General features: G+C 36.3%; 2 protein-coding genes across 6 annotated transcripts in view; both read right to left on the reverse strand.

The window, feature by feature from the left end:
- LOC127847345 (prion-like-(Q/N-rich) domain-bearing protein 25) overlaps positions 1-21454 on the reverse strand; it is a 68717-nt gene that overhangs the window by 11322 nt on the left and 35941 nt on the right. The gene's annotated exons all lie outside the window — the stretch shown is intronic.
- On the reverse strand, positions 637-13246 carry LOC127847343 (stabilin-2-like). Its single transcript, XM_052379188.1, has 13 exons — positions 13119-13246; positions 11900-11966; positions 11609-11731; positions 9693-9791; positions 9186-9305; positions 8606-8737; positions 6682-6780; positions 6189-6308; positions 5609-5740; positions 3692-3790; positions 3199-3318; positions 2703-2837; positions 637-1321 (listed from the first exon to the last, which is right to left on the reverse strand). The coding sequence occupies exons 1-13, from the start codon at positions 13119-13121 to the stop codon at positions 1245-1247; spliced, it is 1326 nt and encodes a 441-aa protein (XP_052235148.1). The 5' UTR covers positions 13122-13246; the 3' UTR covers positions 637-1244.

Consider the following 21454-nt stretch of genomic DNA (forward strand, 5'->3'; position numbering starts at 1 on the left):
GACTCAGCACTACACCTTATTTTACAATGTATTTAAGCGTGTACAGAATATCATATATAATTCAATATATAAATATGTTCGTATGCTTAGCATGTGTTATTGTGCAATTATAAAGGTCCACTTCTATGAAACGACCTTTAAAGGTACCCCCAGTTGACGCAACAGGAGTTTAATTTGCTATAATTTAATGCGTATGTTATGTTTCTCCACGTTTAATCATTTTTATGTTTCGTCTTACCTGGTTAAGCATTGCAAATTAGTTGATTTACAGCTGATGTATTCGTTATTGCATTATAAAACATGAAATCTACGTAATTGTGTGGTTATATGTACCAATACCAGTATTTTAGATATGCTTTATTCGAAATTTCATGAACCCATACCAGATAAACAAACTCTCGACAGTATAAAACACTGGTAAAATGCAAGTGTTAGAATCATACTAGATGTGTATGTCGTCTTTGATTGTCCTAAATCAAGATATATACACGAACTTATTGAAAAACCATAAACGTAACTGTGCCATTCTTAAACGGTCGATCTTTCTTTTTATCGCGTGTCATCATCCGTGCATTGTTAAAAAATGCATTTTAAATGGATTTTATACAGCATGTCAAATAATTCATAACTATAGAGTCAAGTTACGATATATTTATTAAGCATAAACAAAAACACTATAAACAAAAAGCCCGGAAATAAGGAATTATGCACATGCATAACTGTTAGTTTTAGTCAGCCTTTGTTGCACACGCTGTTTATTCGGCCCGTAGTTCATGTGATCATACAAACCATATCGGCACTTTCATTTCAATAATTATCATTTGCAGTATATGGCTTATCACACACAAACACTTAAATAAAAAAGTAAAATACAGGTGAAAACATCTTAAACATTTCAGAGTTAAAATCTGAATTCTCAAAAGAGCGTTTTTCTTTCGTAAATTCTATTTCCCCGAAAGTCGATTACGAACATGGGCTTGATAAGTGACTTTGAATGTGACATTTTGGAATCAACAAAAATCATTAAAAGAATGAAGATTGGACTACCGAAATGTCAAGAAGATATCAATAAAATAAAAAAGAAAATACACATTGAAAATTTGATTTTGATATAAGTAAAAGTAAACATAAGTGAAGTGTTATATCCTAAATCTCGATTATTTATATATGTTGCTTTCTATATGGATAGTCTACATGCAACATAGTGTACATGATCTTCCAGAATTTCTATGGAAGCAATATGCTTAAAGAATGTTTGTGAAGATGCAGGCCATAATCATCACCAGGCACGCTGCAGCACCAGTTGCCCCACCAGCAGCCCCTGTTAAGACAAACATAGAAACGATTATATTCAACTGAGGTGGTTAAGCACAGATATTTCGTTTTGTGCAAACGAACCCTTAAGAACGTCAAACTTTGTTCTATAACAACCAATATTGTGTTATGATTTGCGCATTAAACATCGCTTATAACTTGTAAAATAACATGTTCAAAAAACGCATTTCATAAAATCGCCCAGTGATTGTCAGTGACCGAGATACCTTTGTGTGAAATTCGCGTTTAATGCGATGTGCGAAGCATGCCTAACTCAAAATACATTTGCGCAGTATTTAGCTTGCTGATGACATTTCTCAACGAACAAGTGTTCCGCGGTCGGAGGCATATGCTCCTCCAAACTGGGCTTTGAACTAGTGACCCAAATTTCAATAGGGGCCATCTACTGTCCAAGGCCAATGCGCATGTGCAGTATCAAACCAATCGGTCAATACGTTGATGAGTTATTGATCGCAAACAATTTTCACACTTATTGTGACAGTGACCTTGACCTTTGACCTAGTGACCTAAATTTGTTTAGAGGTCATCTACTGCCCAAGGCAAATGCACATGTGAAGTATCATGCCAATCTGTCAATTGGTTGACGAGTTGTTGATCGGAAACTATGTTCACACTTAGTGTGATAGTGACCTTGACATTTGACTTAGTGACCCCAATTTTAATAGGAGTCATCTACTGTCCAAGGCCAATGCACATGTGAAGTATCAAGCCAATCGGTCAAATCCGTGACGAGTTATTGATCGGAAATGTTTTTCACAATAAGTGTAATAGTGACCTTGACCTTTGACCTAGTGACCCCATTTTCAATAGGAGTCATTTACTTTCCAAGGCCAATTCACACGTGAAGTATCAAGCCAATCGGTCAATTCGTTGAGTAGTTATTGATCGGAAACGATTTTCACACTTAGTGTGATAGTGACCTTGACCTTTGACCTAGTGACCCCAATTTCAATAGGGGTCACCTACTATCCAAGGCCAATGCACATGCGAAGTTTCAAGCCAACCGTTCAACTCGTTGACGAGTAATTGATCGGAAACGAACTAGTCTACCGACACACAGACCGACAGAGCGACCGACAGACCGACATCCAGCAAAACAATATACCCCTTCTTCTTCGAAGAGGGGCATAGAAAAAATGTCAGGTTAATATCGTCTACCACGATATGCCAACTTCCACATACATTTACGAATTATCAAAGTATTATATAAATCATCGACATTAAATGTTTAGTAAGAATAATGTTCAGGAATAAAGTCAATATACAAACAATAAATATGTGTAACAATATAAATTCGCGCGAGTCCGTGGATGTAAACAAATGTTTGTTATTGTATAAGTAAAGCGTCACCAATAAAACTTTCTTACCAGCACTGCAGTCAGCCCCCTGCTTAGTGAAGCCAGCGTCACAGGTGCACGTCATTGAACCAGAAGTGCCAGTACATGTCGAATTAGCAACAGTGGAGTTGCAGTCTGCAGTGGCGGTACAGGTCGAGCCCAGGACTGTGGCATTACAAGTTCAATTTTATGTACAGAACCATTGCGTATTGTATGCAATCAAGGATACCGTTAAAAGCATAGGGCACATTACATGTCGTCCAATTGGTAGATTTAACCACACCGGAAAAAAGCTCGTTGGTGAAAAAATGCACAAAAGACCACGCACAGCCGATTAATTTGTTGCGGCCACATTGTGGACATAATGTGAAATAATCATCACTAAGCAGATATTGCATATTCTCTCTTAGTGTCATACAGTCATTATCAGAGACATTACTATACATAAACTGTTGACAGCATTGAATTTAAACACGTCCGTTTATTTTGGAACATTAATATCGCCTTGATCGTAGATCAAAATCACCTGTTGCACAAAGTTTATCAGTGTTTTCCTTGTACTTGGTGGAACACGCGCAAGCGTTGGTCTTGCAGGCCGCACCGCTGACGCACTTGTCTGTTTTACCAGTACAGTCACCAGTACTCTCTGTAATGAACATACAACATATTAACATATTTCGAATGATTTTATAATGAAATAAATGAAATTTTGGTATGAGACGATATACTGTTCTGGATTCAAAGTAAGCTGTCAAGTACTGCAATCCGTTACTCATTTTATTACCTTTAACGCTCTTTAGGATTGAAACATTTGATTCGTTCATGGAGGAATTATTTAATATTACAATTCAATATTACCTCTGTTCCACGTGTTTATATAGATTCCAAATTAATAATCAATTATCAAATTTAAATTAAACATATTGCTTTCTGTACATAAATGTCAATGGAACTGTATGTCGTAGAGATCCATCATACTTTTCAGTGCAGTTTTGAGAAGTAAAAAAGCAGATACATACTTATTTTACAGACTTTGGTTGTGGCCAGTACATCGCATACAGCAGTTGTGGTTGTCGTCGTATCACAGTCAGCAGTGGTGGTACAAGCTGTCCCAAGGTCTAAACATGTAATTGATTAAATTCTATCATTCTCATTATAACGGTGACGTTAAAGAAGCGTTTGGTTTGATATATATACGCGTGATGAAATGGAGACAGAGCTGATCTAAACTGTAACAAAACACATCCAGAGACAACTATATTTCTTTTGATCTTGAAAAGGTAACCTTGAATTTGATTCATCGTGATTGACTCCTGTATTCCGGAAATCACCTGACTTACATTAACTTTTCATAAAAATTATTTAATGTGTATATTTTATGTGAAGCAGCCTAGCAAATAATGAAAGCTGAACTATTGACCTTCATTTGTGAACTTGACCATGAGCCGTAGTAACTGACTCATGCCTACTGCACATCAATTTACTTATATTAACATTATAACGCAATGTAAAGAAAATCATTCAAGGAGTATATGGGACGTGGGACAGAGACGAATATTGAGACTTACATTTTGACCTTTGACTTTAACCTTGACGTTGAGACGGCATGTCAGACTCATGTCCTCTGCACAAGTTTTAAAACCTCAACATTATAGCCAAGTTTCTTGAAAATCATTTAAAGGGTATTGGAGATATGGAGCAGACATTTAAACAGAAGTTCAGACATGTGACTTTTAATCGTGACTACGACCTAAGGCTGTTTGACTTAATCATTCCCGTCGCAAGATGTCTCAAAATCTTAAATTGGAGACAAGTTTTATGAAAATTCTGTATAGGAGGTATGGATCTGAAAATAAAACGGAGGCTCAAATGTTTCACTTTTAAGAATGACCTTGCCCTTGAACTTGTGTGACTGACTTACATTTGTGCACATCGTTTCAATTGCCTAAATATCGAAACCATGTTTCAATATAGTATTTCAATGAGGTTCAAATCTTTGACATTGCAGTACGATCTTGGCCTTCAGCCGACATGACTGACTCACGCCTTTGAATCATGCCTTCTGCACATCTTCGAAATGTTCTTATCATTTAAGGCATGTTTCGTTAAAATTCTTCATAGGGTAAAGGAGATATGCAGTGGACACAAAACCGGCGACTAACCTTAACCTTGTGCAATCATGACTCACTCATGCCATTTTGCACATTGTCGCAATGCATTCAACATGTTAGACATTATAATCTATTAAAATGTACAGTAGGCATAGATTTAACCAAAAAGGTTACAGACAGATCACGAATGGACGGACGGAGGAAAGGCATTCTTGTTATCCCGACCGCTTTGCGGCGGAGGATTAATGAAACTAATGTACATTTTGAGAATACTCAATGGGAACCTTTAGAAATAACATTCACAGACGTATGGAAGCTATCGATTTATAAAAACACAAATGTTTTCAATACTTATTGAACACGGCATATGGTTGTTTTTTCTTCTAAATTAAGACACTTTTAAAATGGCGAAATCCATCTTTTTCTGCGTGTATTTATCATGTAACAATGATAGTTTGTCGATAACCGCCTCTAGCGGGAATTCGAACTTGCGCACTTCAGTGAATTTTTTACCACCCTACAGAAGAATTTTCAACACTGCGGATACGCATCGTGGTTCTTCTCAATCATTTCATTCATAAGATTGTACTACTTCTACTGACGTTGCTTTTATCATCTCTGTACATTTTACTGTATTTGCACGTGTGTATAGAATTATGCTATTAATAATGGTTTGATATGACTTATTCAGATGTGAATTTTGTGCTATGTACATCATCGTAAAATATAATATCTCAATCTTAGTTTTACGTAATTATATGTTTTATTTTAATAAACATTTTAATAGTTATTTTAAAATTGCATATACTTCCAAAACAGAATTACCTGCTTTGCATTCTGCTCCTTGTTTCGTATAGCCTGTAGCGCAGGTACATGTCTTTGTCCCTGTCCCTGTACAGTCCGAATTAGCAACAGTCGAGGTGCAGTCTGCAGTGATGGTACAGGTCGAGCCCAGGACTGTGGCATTACAAGTTCAATTTTATGTAAAGAACAATTGCATATTGTATGCAATCAAGGATACCATTAAAAACATAGGGCAAGTAACAAGAACAGCATATGTCGTCCAATTGGAAGATTTAACCACGACGGAAAAAGCACGTTGGTGAAAACATGGTTGCGGAACATTAAAAACACTTGTCGCATAATAAATATGAAAAAATAATTGTATTTCACTTAACTTTTTCTACTTGCACAAAAGACCACGAACAACCAATTAATTTGTTGCGGCAAAATTGTGAACATAATGTGAAATAATCAACACTAAGCAGATATTGCATATTCTCTCTTAGTGCCATACAGTCATTATCAGAGACATTACTATACATAAACTGTTGACAGCATTGGATTTAAACACGTCCGTTTATTTTGGAACGTTAATATCGCCTTGATCATAAATCAAAATCACCTGTTACACAGAGTTTATCAGTGTTTTCTTTGTACTTGGTGGAACACGCGCAAGCGTTGGTCGTGCAGGCCGCACCGCTGACGCACTTGTCTGTTTTACCAGTACAGTCACCGGTACTCTCTGTAATGAACATACAACATATTAACATATTTCGAATGATTTTATAATGAAATAAATGAAATTTTGGTATGAGACGATATACTGTTCTGGATTCAAAGTAAACTGTCAAGTACTGCAATCCGTAACTCATTTTATTACCTTAAACGCTCTTTAGGATTGAAACATTTGATTCTTTCATGGAGGAATTATTCAATATTACAATTCAATAGTACCTCTGTTCCACGTGTTTATATAGATTCCAAATTAATAATCAATTATCAAATTTAAATTAAACATATTGCTTTCTGTACATAAATGTCAATGGAACTGTATGTCGTAGAGATCCATTATACTTTTCAGTGCAGTTTTGAGAAGTAAAAAAGCAGATACATACTTATTTTACAGACTTTGGTTGTGGCCAGTACATCGCATACAGCAGTTGTGGTTGTCGTCGTATCACAGTCAGCAGTGGTGGTACAAGCTGTCCCAAGGTCTAAACATGTAATTGATTGAATTCTATCATTCTCATTTTAACGGTGACGTTAAAGAAGCGTTTGGTTTGATATATATACGCGTGATGAAATGAAGACAGAGCTGATCTAAACTGTAACAAAACACATCCAGAGACAACTATATTTCTTTTGATCTTGAAAAGGTAACCTTGAATTTGATTCATCGTGATTGACTCCTGTATTCCGGAAATCACCTGACTTACATTAACTTTTCATAAAAATTATTTAATGTGTATATTTTATGTGAAGCAGCCTAGCAAATAATGAAAGCTGAACTATTGACCTTCATTTGTGAACTTGACCATGAGCCGTAGTGACTGACTCATGCCTACTGCACATCAATTTACTTATATAAACATTATAACGCAATGTAAAGAAAATCATTCAAGGAGTATATGGGACGTGGGACAGAGACGAATATTGAGACTTACATTTTGACCTTTGACTTTAACCTTGACGTTGAGACGGCATGTCAGACTCATGTCCTCTGCACAAGTTTTAAAACCTCAACATTATAGCCAAGTTTCTTGAAAATCATTTAAAGGGTATTGGAGATATGGAGCAGACATTTAAACAGAAGTTCAGACATGTGACTTTTAATCGTGACTACGACCTAAGGCTGTTTGACTTAATCATTCCCGTCGCAAGATGTCTCAAAATCTTAAATTGGAGACAAGTTTTATGAAAATTCTGTATAGGAGGTATGGATCTGAAAATAAAACGGAGGCTCAAATGTTTCACTTTTAAGAATGACCTTGCCCTTGAACTTGTGTGACTGACTTACATTTGTGCACATCGTTTCAATTGCCTAAATATCGAAACCATGTTTCAATATAGTATTTCAATGAGGTTCAAATCTTTGACATTGCAGTACGATCTTGGCCTTCAGCCGACATGACTGACTCACGCCTTTGAATCATGCCTTCTGCACATCTTCGAAATGTTCTTATCATTTAAGGCATGTTTCGTTAAAATTCTTCATAGGGTAAAGGAGATATGCAGTGGACACAAAACCGGCGACTAACCTTAACCTTGTGCAATCATGACTCACTCATGCCATTTTGCACATTGTCGCAATGCATTCAACATGTTAGACATTATAATCTATTAAAATGTACAGTAGGCATAGATTTAACCAAAAAGGTTACAGACAGATCACGAATGGACGGACGGAGGAAAGGCATTCTTGTTATCCCGACCGCTTTGCGGCGGAGGATTAATGAAACTAATGTACATTTCGAGAATACTCAATGGGAACCTTTAGAAATAACATTCACAGACGTATGGAAGCTATCGATTTATAAAAACACAAATGTTTTCAATACTTATTGAACACGGCATATGGTCGTTTTTTCTTCTAAATTAAGACACTTTTAAAATGGCGAAATCCATCTTTTTCTGCGTGTATTTATCATGTAACAATGATAGTTTGTCGATAACCGCCTCTAGCGGGAATTCGAACTTGCGCACTTCAGTGAATTTTTTACCACCCTACAGAAGAATTTTCAACACTGCGGATACGCATCGTGGTTCTTCCCAATCATTTCATTCATAAGATTGTACTACTTCTACTGACGTTGCTTTTATCATCTCTGTACATTTTACTGTATTTGCACGTGTGTATAGAATTATGCTATTAATAAAGGTTTGATATGACTTATTCAGATGTGAATTTTGTGCTATGTACATCATCGTAAAATATAATATCTCAATCTTAGTTTTACGTAATTATATGTTTTATTTTAATAAACATTTTTAATAAACATAGTTGTTTTTAAATTGCATATACTTCCAAAACAGAATTACCTGCTTTGCATTCTGCTCCTTGTTTCGTATAGCCTGTAGCGCATGTACATGTCTTTGTCCCTGTCCCTGTACAGTCCGAATTAGCAACAGTCGAGGTGCAGTCTGCAGTGATGGTACAGGTCGAGCCCAGGACTGTGGCATTACAAGTTCAATTTTATGTAAAGAACAATTGCATATTGTATGCAATCAAGGATACCATTAAAAACATAGGGCACGTAACATGAACAGCATATGTCGTCCAATTGGTAGATTTAACCACGACGGAAAAAAGCACGTTGGTGAAAACATGGTTGCGGGGCATTAAAAACACTTATCGCATAATAAATATGAAAAATAATTGTATTTCACTTAACTATTTCTATTTGCACAAAAGACCACGAACAACCAATTAATTTGTTGCGGCAAAATTGTGGATATAATGTGAAATAATCAACACTAAGCAGATATTGCATATTCTCTCTTAGTGCCATACAGTCAATATCAGAGACATTAGTATACATAAACTGTTAACAACATTGGATTTAAACACGTCCGTTTATTTTGAAACATTAATATCGCCTTCATCGTTTATCACAATCACCTGTTGCACAGAGTTTATCAGTGTTTTCCTTGTACTTGGTGTAACACGCGCAAGCGTTGGTCGTGCAAGCCGCACCGCTGACGCACTTGTCTGTTTTACCAGTACAGTCACCGGTACTCTCTGCAATGACCATACGACACACATATGAACATATTTCAAATTATTTTATAATAAAATAAATGAAATTTTGGTATGGGACGATATACTGTTCTGGATTTAAAGTAAGCCGTCAAGTACTACAATCCGTTACTCATTTTTTACATTAAACGCTCTTTAGTATTGAAACATTTGCTCCGTTAATTGAGGTATAGTACAATAATACAATTTTATTATTACCTCCGTTCCACGTTTATATATAATTTTCAAATCAATAATCAATTATCAAATTTAAAGTAAACGTATTAATTTCTATATATATATATTTGCAGTGAACTGTGTGTCGTTGATACATCAAATCTTCCATACTTTTCAGTGCAGTTTTGAAAAGTAAAAGAAGCAGATACGTACTTATTTTACAGACTGCGGGTGTGGCGAGTACATCGCACACATCAGTTGCGGCGGTCGTCGTATCACAGTCAGCAGTGGTGGTACAAGCTGTCCCAAGGTCTTAACATGTAATAGAGTGAATGATATGATACTCATTTAATGGTAACGTTATGGTCCTATTCCACTACGAAAACAAGCCCACGATTCGCTACGATTTATCATATTTATTAAATCTGGAAGAGTCGTGACAGTCTATGATTCAGTTACGACACTGGTACGATTGAGTTACGACGAATCGTGGGGTTCGGTTGACGTCTTGCGAATAGTTTCGCGACTTCACTACGATGTGTAATAATCTACTGCGACTGTACTACGAACGATGCAGATCGGTCGCCCCAAGCTAGGACCTCACCGAACGCACCTATGAATTATGCGCCAATATCTATTAATATTAATCTAATTCGCTAGAATCTTAGCGGGCTCGCAACTCACTCGGGTGAACTCGTGAGAGTCTTGATCTAAATCGCGAGAATCTTAGCGGGCTCGCAACTCACTCGGGGTGAACTCGTGAGAGTCTTGACACATTCGTAGCTGATTCGTAGACAGATCACCTGATCACCGATTTTCCGATTGAGTCAGGAATTACCTACGATTCCATTACTACGCCCAAGAACGCTCTACGACGCTGTTACGATTCATCTGCGATTAAATTCAGTCTTGAAAATCCTGGCCAAATTTTAAAAACGTTTAAAATCTGGCCACGATTTTTCAGGAGCTCACGAGTTGCATGAATCACTTACGACCGGCCCACGACTAGCTACGAATGAGTTAGGACCTTCGCCGATTGAGCAACGAATGTACCCGACCTCAAAATATTGGAAATCGGGACAAATCGTGGGGAATCGGGTCGCAGTGGAATACCCCTATTAAAGAAGCGTTTGGTTTGATATCTATACCCTTGATGAAATGAAAACATATCTGATCCCAATTGTAACAAGACAGAAAACTATAAAAAAAAATATCTTGCAGAGGTGACCTTAAATCTGAGTCATTCTTCATTCAAAATTCTTCATAGGGTATAGGGTATCAGCAGTGGACACAAAACCGGCGGCATAAAAATGTTACCTTGAAGGACGACCTTAACCTTGTGCATCCATGGCTCAGTTATGCCATTTTGCCCATAGTCCCAATGCCCTCAACATGTTAGGCATGAAAATCCATTGAAAGATAAAGTAGGCATGGATTAACCAAAAAGTGTTACAGACCGACTAACGACTGGACTGACGGAAGAAAGGACTGGACTGACGGAAGAAAGGCGTTTCTATAATCCCGACCCACTTTCCGGCGGAGGATTTATGAAACTAATGTAAGTAAATGTTAAATTAATCAATTGATACCTTTCGAAATAACATAAAACACACTCACGGAAGCTAGTCATCTCTAAAAATCAGAAATGGTTTCATACTTATTGAAAGAGGCATATGGGCGGTTTTTCTTCTAAATTAAGACACGTTTAAAATCGCGAATTACATTTTTTATGCATGTATTTATCATGTAACAATGATATATTTTTGTCGATAAACGTCTTTAGCGGGATTTAAACATGCACACTTCAGTGAAACTTGTATTTAACACCCTACAGTAGCATTTTCCACAGTGTGAATACGTTTTCCGGTACCTAATGTTCATTTCATTTATAAAGATTATACTACGCTTACTGCCTTTTTTATCATCTTTGTACAATTTTACTGTATTTTCATCTGTGTATGGAATCATGATATTAATTGTTTGATATGAGTTATTCAGACGTGAATTTTTGCTATGTACATGGTCGTACAATATCACATATTTATTTTTACTTATTTATATATGTTTTATCTTAATAAAAAATTTAATTGTTATTTTGACAAATACACAGACTACCAAAACAGAATTACCTGCTTTGCATGCTGTCCCTTGTTGCGTATAGCCTGTAGCGCACGTACATGTCTTTGTCCCTGTCGCTGGGCAAACTGCGTTTGCCGTAGTGCAAGCAGTCGAGGTGCAATCTTCGCCCAATGCTGAGAATGGTTAAGAATATTGATACGTCAACGAATCATTTTTATCTAAGCAGCTTATAACTATTAAAAACGATACCCTTCTGCCACTTAAAATTACAAAGTATAAGTCATTAACACATTATATATATATATATATATATATATATATATGTATTAATATATACTTACCCATTCCGCCAGTTTGTTCAAACACAAGTACCAGTACGATAATGGTGAAGAAATCTGATTTTCGATACTGAAATGATAAAAGAAACAACTTTAACAAAAGATGTGTTTGTCAGAAACACAATGCCCCCTACTGCGCCGCTATGAAGCCATATATTTGACCTTTGACATTGAAGGATGACTTTGACCTTGACCTTTCACCACTCAAAATGTGCAGCTCTATTAGATACACATGCATGCCAAATATCAAGTTGCTATCATCAGTATTGCAAAAGTTATGGCCAATGTTAAAGTTTTCGTACGAACGGACAGACGCCATATATTTGACCTTTGACCTTAAAGGATGACCTTGACATTGATCTTTTACCACTCAACATTTGCAGCTCAATGAGATACGCATGCATGCCAAATATCAAGTTGCTATCTTCAATATTGCAAAAGTTATGGCCAATGTTAAAGTTTTCGGACGGATGGACGGACGAACGGACTGACGGACTGACCGACAGTTCAACTGCTTTATGCCCCCGGACTGCATTTACACAGTCATTTTTTAGTTCTTTACAAAATTAACATCACCTTTTGTAAATTTTAGTTTAAATTGATTGCAATTTTAAGTAACTGTAACTTAAGTGATATACATTTTTAATTAAAAATGTGAATTACATGTAGGAGTTTCCCTGTATCAATATTTTCTTACTATTGGCATAAGTGATCACACTGTGACTCATCGTAAACAAGAGATGTGTTTGTCAGAAAAACAGTGCCCCCTTCTGCGCCGCTTTGAAGCCATATATTTTAACTTTAACCTTGAAGGATGACCTTGACCTTGACCGTTCACCACTCAAAAGTTATGACCAATGTTAAAGTTTTAGGACGGACGGACAGACTGACTGACAGACTGACGGACAGTTCAAAAACTATATGCCACCCTTCGGGGGCATAAAAAGAAGAGACAACGAAGGTTTTCTTCTGTTTTATGGTTCAACATATTAAATGACCGTAATATTGGATTTGTTTTATTCAGGTGCCTTTCTTCATAACCACAAATTACATATTATTTAACAATCAAAATGCTGCCTTATATGTCTTCTATAAATGCTTTACCATTCTATACATTTAATGATGATAAAATAAATAATGCATATTTGTAGAGCATAATGCCTTAATAAATAAACGGCAAACAAAACGTGATTTAAATATATTTAAAAATCAGATTACTTACCATTTTCTTTGCTCTTCCACCGGAAATAAAGCCTCAAAATAAATTAGTTAACATCCCAGCAATTACTCCGCGTACAGTGCTGTACAAAGGCCGCGACAAATTTAGATGTGGTATTTGTAACCCATCCCTATAAGGTGTGCACAGATTGGGTATTGCAAACATTCTGGTTCTCGGGTTACAGTTTTTTCTCCATGGTAACATATTTGTAAATGTGGATTGGCGGATATTTAATGTGTCGTGACATTACGCAGCATTTCGGTTTCTATACAAACAGTTAAAATGGAATTATTGCATTCATCCCTACTCAGATATGAATCGGAAAAGTGATTTTATGTGCTTCTTAGTTTAAAGTCTCGCTGTTGGCCGATGTTCCCAATTTAGCCTATTTAGCCAATTTCAGCCTTAGTGATGCATTTAGTCACTATTTTAGCTATAAATGCTCTTAGAATAGCGTTGAAACGAGGAAGTTATCTAATTCCAACGAGTTACCAAGTCGTAACCACGACTTGCTTCGTCGTTCCCACGAGATATTGATGTCGTAACAACGACTGCATAAGTCGTTCCCGTGAGTAAAGTATATCGTTCCAACGGGGTAATGTCGTGGGATTGAGTTACCAAGTCGTGATAACGACATAAACAAAAGCATGCACATGTCATATCAGAGCCATCTTACTTAATTGGATATATGGGTTTCAACTTTTATTCGTTTAAAGCCAAATAAATACTAAAAATCAACGAATATTTCGTAAATAATTTCGTAAAATAAAGTTAACCCATAAAGATTGGCCTCGGGCAGCGTCGGAAGCACGGCGCAGTTCTAATGAGCTGCCCGAAGCCAATCTCTAATTCGCTCGTAATGTTCGGATATCGTCGCGGGAAATTCACATTGAATATATTGTCACACAAAAAATAAAAACGAGCATTTGCATCTCGTTAAATGTATTTATTATCAGTGTGTGATTGAATAAACTGGTTATACAGATTTTGAAGGTAGTGCATGTTCAATGTTGCGGAAATCAAGATTTCCTCGTGCACAGATTTGTAGGTTTAGTCATTCGACAGGCAAGCAGGGTAAAGCGTTGACGTGATAGAAATCGTTTTATTTTTTCATCCTCTGTTTTGTTTAAAGGTTAATATTACGCTTTATGTGCTTCAGTGAGTTTTATGGGAACAGACGGATGACTTGAGATAGAAAGGGGCATTGGTTCCGGACATTAACGAGTATACTTGTTATATTCCATTTTTCTCAGTTCTACGTATAATGACACTTATTTGCCATTCATACTTTATGGTATTTTTTAGCACGGCTGTTTTCGAAGAGGTATTGTCATAGCCAGCTCGTCGTCCGCCGTCCGGCGTCTGCCGTCCGCCGTCCGCGTCGCGCTTACACCTTAACATTGGCTCTAAAATCAAAATGCTTCCACCTACAACTTTGAAACTTCATATGTAGCTGCACCTTGATGAGTTTTACACGCCACACCCATTTTTGGGGTCACTAGGTCAAAGGTCAAGGTCACTGTGACCTCTAATATAAAACTTTAACATAGGCTCTACAATCAAAGTGCTTCCACCTACAACTTTGAAACTTCATATATAGATGCACCTTGATGAGTTATACACGCCACACCCATTTTTGGGTCACTAAAGATCCATAGTCTCTCAGATGAGCTCTTCCCGCCACTTATATTTATTATTGCATAAACTCTATCTATAATGCCCTCTGGTGGGGTGCAGAAACTTGACAAAAGGAGGGCTTGAACGGAAGAAATCGTGCATTAACAAGGCGATTCACGTGCCGTTCAAGCCCTGTTATGTGTTTTTCATATCCATAATCTGGTCCACACGCAGTTACTTCCCTACTCCAGCCTTCGACGACTTTCAAAGCATAAATGGGGAACTGAATAAGCACCAGTTTCCTCATGCATGCAGGGATAATGGCAATGCCTATTTCAATCCACTTTTCAACTTATACCATCTGCACTCTCTTGACAACAGCTTTATTGTATTGGCAACGTCAATGAAGTTAAGGTTATTTACTCAACACTTTCAAAAGACTATGCTGTAAATTTAAGTAATTATGTACCTTCAACGATCCTGCTGTAAATTCCAAAATAATTCCTCATTTCTTAATTTGCGCGGCTTCATTTCAACTTTGCATTAATCCACTGTTTAAACACATTTTAAATCGAAAACTGCCTATCCGAAGGTAAAGCCTCGTCATTTCGGATGATGACCGAGTGAGGCATATGTAAAACACAACCTTGAACTGTATTGAAATAATCGAATTATTTTGTCGATGTCGAATGAACAAAACATTGTTTTCAATGTTATTTTAATTTATTTTGGTATGTGTGATTTGTTTATGCAATAATAGCGAAAATACGCACTCGGGCAAGAACGGATTTTTCGAGCGCCCGCAGATGATCATGCCCTCGAAAACGTGTATTATATTCCTTTTCTTCTGACAAGCTTTCATTTATTCAAAACTTCACCCACAGCCGAGCGTTGGCACCCGCTATGCGGTACTCTTGGTTTTTTTTGGAACCAGTGTTAGTGCGTGTGTTTCAAGAAATAAAATACCCTGCTTGTCATGACACCTTAACAAATGTATCTGTTTTTATTATAAATGGTAAGATGATAAATAATTTATGTTTTCCATAAAAATGTAATGGAATATAAAACATAAATCTATGTTACCAGACCACATCTCGCGTTAACATTTTGTTTATTGCTATAACACCCCAGGATTCCCGAAACCTTGTGAGCAGTGTAAAAACCATTGGAGCAGTGTTCGGTATTTTACCATAAACTTACGTAGGGTAAGTAAATTTGAAAAATTAAAATTGTCCAAGTCCAATTTGAAACAACTGTGTATAAACATTGATAACAAAGGTATTGGCCTACATGTAGAAAACATCCTGACAAATTTTCTTAAAAATGAGCGAAATGTGGCTCCCTGAAGTAGAATATCGGGCAACATGGGCCATGTTCAGGCATTTAGGGGAGAAAAACTACTTTAATTTGCAAGCCACTACAATATGCTTTGCTACATGTACGTCAATACCTTTGTTTCGTTTAAGTTTGCAAATACAATCAGAATGATCAACAACTTAGTGTCATCACATTTTTAAACCTGATACTCGCATTGTTTTCTACCTGCTTCACTGCATCACAAAGCAGTAAACAGGAAGCCCAAAAAACATCGAGTAGTATAATTATTGTCCCTATAGCCCTCATTATGTCTCATTTAAATCGCCGTAATACGAGACCTTTGACATGACAAATATGCACGTAAAACACAAAATATTTATAACGAAAAAGGACAAAAAATCAGTGCATGCTGGTAAATGTGCAAAACATCTAGGAAGAAGGTCACTAATTGCATCGCAATGTCGACGGTCGCTGTATTATTATGCTACAGCTAGAAAAGTTCCCCATTTTAGACAACAAGCTGGAGGCATGTGCAGCGATGTTCATTTATAGTGGGTAATATACCTAGAAAAATAATGGGACCGAAATGTCTTGTTCTTTGGGGCTCCCCCAAAACACCACCAAGTACTGTTTCTACCCAAGAAGCGGACTCGAAAGCGTTTCAATGAGTCTAAGGCTGTCGATGCAATCGAGCTTAAATAAATAGCTTTAAACTAAATACAAATACCAATACGACTACATTTATATAACTCAAACATATGTTTCAGTATTCAAATGGGATTTACCATATTTGAAAATGTGAACGGTATGCATTAGTCAGTCAATGAAAGTACTGAAGCGAGTTTTATGTCGGTTTTATTCTTTACTAATATTTTATATAAACCTATCCCGTAATCGTTTAACTAGGACACTAAAATATGTAATATTCGATTCACGTTTTGGTATTAATTATTTCATTCTGCAAAGGTACGTTTGATTACACTCGTGTGTTGTTCGGCCAGCCCTCAACCCGATTTAAACCCCAAATGTTTTGAATTGGTCGTTCAAAGGCGGTGACCCCCGTAACCCTCAATGTTTTAAATTGACCGTTCAAAGACGGCGTATCCCGTTACTCCCAATGTTTTGCATTGTCCGTTCTAAGGCGGTGACCCCCGTTACCTCCAATGTTTTGCATTGAACGTTCAAAAGCGGTGACCCCGTTACCCCCAATGTTTTGCATTGAACGTTCAAACGCGGTGAAACCCGTGACCCCAAATGTTTTGGATTGATCGTTCCAAGGCGGTGACCCTCGATACTCCCAATGTCGTGCATTGACCGTTCAAAGGCGGTAACCCCCGTTTTAAGAATGTAATGTTTATATGTGTATATGTAAAAACATGTATAGGATAAGAACAATTTTTCCTCTCCTGAAAATACTTTTGTTTATTTTTATTTTTAAGCTAATGGCTGTTTTTATACTTGCCGTACTAATATTGTGTATAAATCTGCATCGCGTCACTTTGCAAGTTGATCCTGTTTTGTTTTTTTTAATCTCCGGCCGTATTTTTATGGGTGATTTTAAGAGGTGTTGCTTGATGGATCAACTAAACAAATTACTGGTTTAACAGAAACACAAACACAAAAGGTGCCCCAGAAATAGTGGATTCGTGTTTATTCAAAACACCCGACCCGAGTTCGATCTCTGCTTCCGACTCATGCTGATTTTGTTGGTGTTCACCATACGTGACCGGTGGTGTTTCTTCCGAGTACCATTTCCCACCCAGCACAAGGTCACACCAAAATTGAAAGAAATTCAGTAACACCTAAATTGCATTGCCGGAAATTGCAGATATAATACAAAGTTTGTCCCAACTTTCCAATCTCCACGCAGAGTTGTCGTTCCTTTCTCTCACATACAATCTCTGCCATCACAAGAAAATCCTACCAGATTTGGTAGGATTTTATTTGATCGGTTTAAGTATTATATTATGAAAGTAGTATCATTTCCTTTTACAATTTGAAAATAATGTGTACGTTTAGGTTCATTATTTAACAAAAATTATCTAAATTAAAAAAAAAGTAAAAATAACAGCGGTAAAATTATTGTACCACGTGGCTTGGCGATCATCACGTGGTTGGTTATGAAGGCAGGGATTTGATCTATCTATACTGGTAGCCGTCAAATCTCTGCGGCGGTTGACAACTTTCGTGAGTCTAATACGTTCGTTAGGTGAGAGTGATTGCACACACCCCGGGCCCTCACATAATGAAATCTCATGCGCGGAAGGACCTCGTAAATTTCGAAACAGACACTTATTAGAATGAAAATGACTTGTATCATTTATATTTTTTGCTTTTATGTTTTTTCCGTTTACAAGACGACTCTTCTTAGCAAAAATCTAGTGTTTGCGGAAAGTGTCGTCCCTGATTAGCCTGTGCGGACTGCACAGGATCTGGAATGACACCTTAAGCACATCCATTCAACCCCCTTTTCACAGAGCACTGTCCAATTATAAATTGATATCTTTAATTTCAGATGCCTTATGATATCAATTAAATGTATCAATCTGCAAACTTAAACAAATGCAAGAATATGTGAACAAAATTAAAGGCTTAAACGTATCACATGGTAACATTCCTGAATAATGCGTTTTACATCTTCAATGGGCCGAAATATATCATCGGTATTGTAATTTAAAGCGAGATTATACGATTTCGTCAAATATTTATTAATTTATAGAAATTGTGTAAAAAAAGAATTATTAAACATATATATTAATATAAATTAAAATAACAGTTAAGAAGAACATGTGTCGAAAAATGCGAAATAAGCCAGATATTTAATTCTAAAATCGAAAAAGGCTGTACAGTCGAATTCGCCAGCATGTAAATCATGCATGTACGATTTGAATCTTAATTTAGATTAACGGTTCATTTAAAATTCCTGCAACGATATCTATTCACTCGACACACGAACACTAACTAAAAAGACGAATGCTCCGGTTATTGTAGGAAAATGTGTACGAAATATCTTCGTCACAATCGGCTCGGAGCGCTAATTTGTCTTTGCTGCATTTTATGAAATTCGTCTTCAATGTATAATTTTTCTTGCCTATTTTGTGTTATTGTAACATATTTTATCAATATATTACAATTTAACACATACAGAAAATCGTATAATCTTGCTTTAAGACGATGTTTACAAATAGCGTGACAATACAAAACTATGTTTGAATCAGTAAACTTATTACCGTCAGTAAAAAACATGTAAAGTTGATGTTTAATTTTGGCCGGAGAAATTTAACTTTACCTTCAGTGCATATAAAGTAGAAATAAAACAATTTAAGACAAGTTAATGCAATCTAACAAATTCCCCAAGACGGCGAAACTGCATGTTCTACACACACAAATCAAAGCAAGTGCAATTTTAGAGCTGCATGTATCGTACAAAAATAACAGTTTGACTTATAATTCTTAAATAGTTTAAAGAAATCACAAGGTAAACCACCTTTGAAAAACAACGACGATTCTCCGAGGAGGAAAGGTGCATGATTTATTCAAATGCGTTGTGAACCGAGATTAAGGATGTATCCACACACACACTCGCATTAAAAATAAGTGTCAAAAAGGACGATATTGATTTTTTTGCAAGTAAAAAAAGGTTGTCTAGTGCCACAGGAACTAGCTCATGCATTTTTTCTCGGAATGAAGTTTAATTGTTTTTATTCTGCACGCCGGCCAAACGGATACTTTGATAACGGATGATACTACGAGGGCAGAGAACAATAAAAGCCATTCGCGGAAAAGGAATTCTTCAGCTGTTTTGCATAAATGTTCTGTTAATTGAGTTTGATGACACGGAAGAGTGTTCGTCTTGTAAAGAAAGTAATTCGCAGACGAACGGTGGATTTCATTTAAAATGAGAAAATTCCATAAAAAACAAACATGAACTGGATGATCGGTACATATTTTAACAAAATGAAAATACTTGACGTAAATCAAAAGCGTGTTTACTATTCGAATAACAAGATCACTATGTCTATTAATGTCACAACATGTTATATGCGTAGATTACTAACGTATGTGAGAAAATTCAAACGATCTGTTGTCGTATGTCACATTTTCATAGACCTTTCTTTAACCGATCATGTCAATGGAAATGGCACTTTTGTGCCCGATAACTAGACACGTTTTAATTTTCACAGATATAACAAACACTTTTAAATGAACCAGAAATGGAAAATACTCTGTGGAATACTGGTATAGTATCCAGGCAATATATGACGATTCTTAACTGACGTTAATAAAAAACGGATCATCGAACATTTGCCTCACTTTTCTCATCCCTCTTGAATATGATTACATTTATCATTTTCTTGCAAAACTTAATTAAGGCCCGACATATTCGGGATTAAAATCTGACAATTTTAGCGCGAAGTTTAAATTAATGTATCGTATATTGATTGCAACGTTAAAGTTTATATACATTCCCCCTGATGTCTGCTTTCTTGGAACTACACCGGAACCCTAGCCGATGTACACCATATCATAGTGCCCAATATGTTGAAAGTCTCTGTTATCCGAATCTCCACTATCGGGAATCTAAGTGTCTACAATATCATGCATACCACCTATTAAAACATTCTTTATATTTGTGTTTAGTTTATTGATTTCATTCAAAAATTTAGTCTTTGATGCAGAATAAGTCCTCTACATGCTGGAATAGCAAACACTTTCTTGAAATATTTCTACGTATTTTTATATTGTTGAAATGTGAAACGATTATCAAGTTCATGCTGTTTCCTATTCAATCTTCTTTTTTGGACCATTTCTACCATCCACTCTTCCGTGAAATTGTAAAATTACAAATGGATAAGCCATTTATCATGTCCCATGTCACGAAAACTAGTGTAAAAAAAACTCAGAAACTTACCTTCCGAAACCAACATGTATCTATCTCTGTTATCTAAGTGCCATCCGTTATCGAAGTATCCGTATGACCCGCGTGTTTTGAGCAACACAAGAGACAAGCAAAAACCAAAGCGATGAAGGCGCTGTAGTTGTCCATTCTTTGAAAAAGATGAAACTTGGGTTTTAATAAATAGTCAAGTCATAAACAACTGTTTTCAAGTATATTGTAACTGAAAGGAAGGTTATCTTAACATTCAGGAAATTACACATCTGTGTTTAATCAGTTGGATCAATCATGAATTATGAGGATAAATAAAGAAAGAAACAAATTATGAAGCTATCTGTTACACTTTATTTACTTTTGTTAAAGCTTCCATAAAGTAACGTGCATTTGTCACAAGCAAACAGATCTTAAGTGCACATTTTTAATAACAATCAAGATAAAACAATGAACAAAGTGTATGACAGAAAAATATGATATCAACATGTATTGTGTGAATATTGTAAATGATAAA

The sequence above is a fragment of the Dreissena polymorpha genome, chromosome 10 (assembly GCF_020536995.1).
Source record: "Dreissena polymorpha isolate Duluth1 chromosome 10, UMN_Dpol_1.0, whole genome shotgun sequence".
NCBI classification, from domain to species: Eukaryota; Metazoa; Mollusca; class Bivalvia; order Myida; family Dreissenidae; genus Dreissena; species Dreissena polymorpha.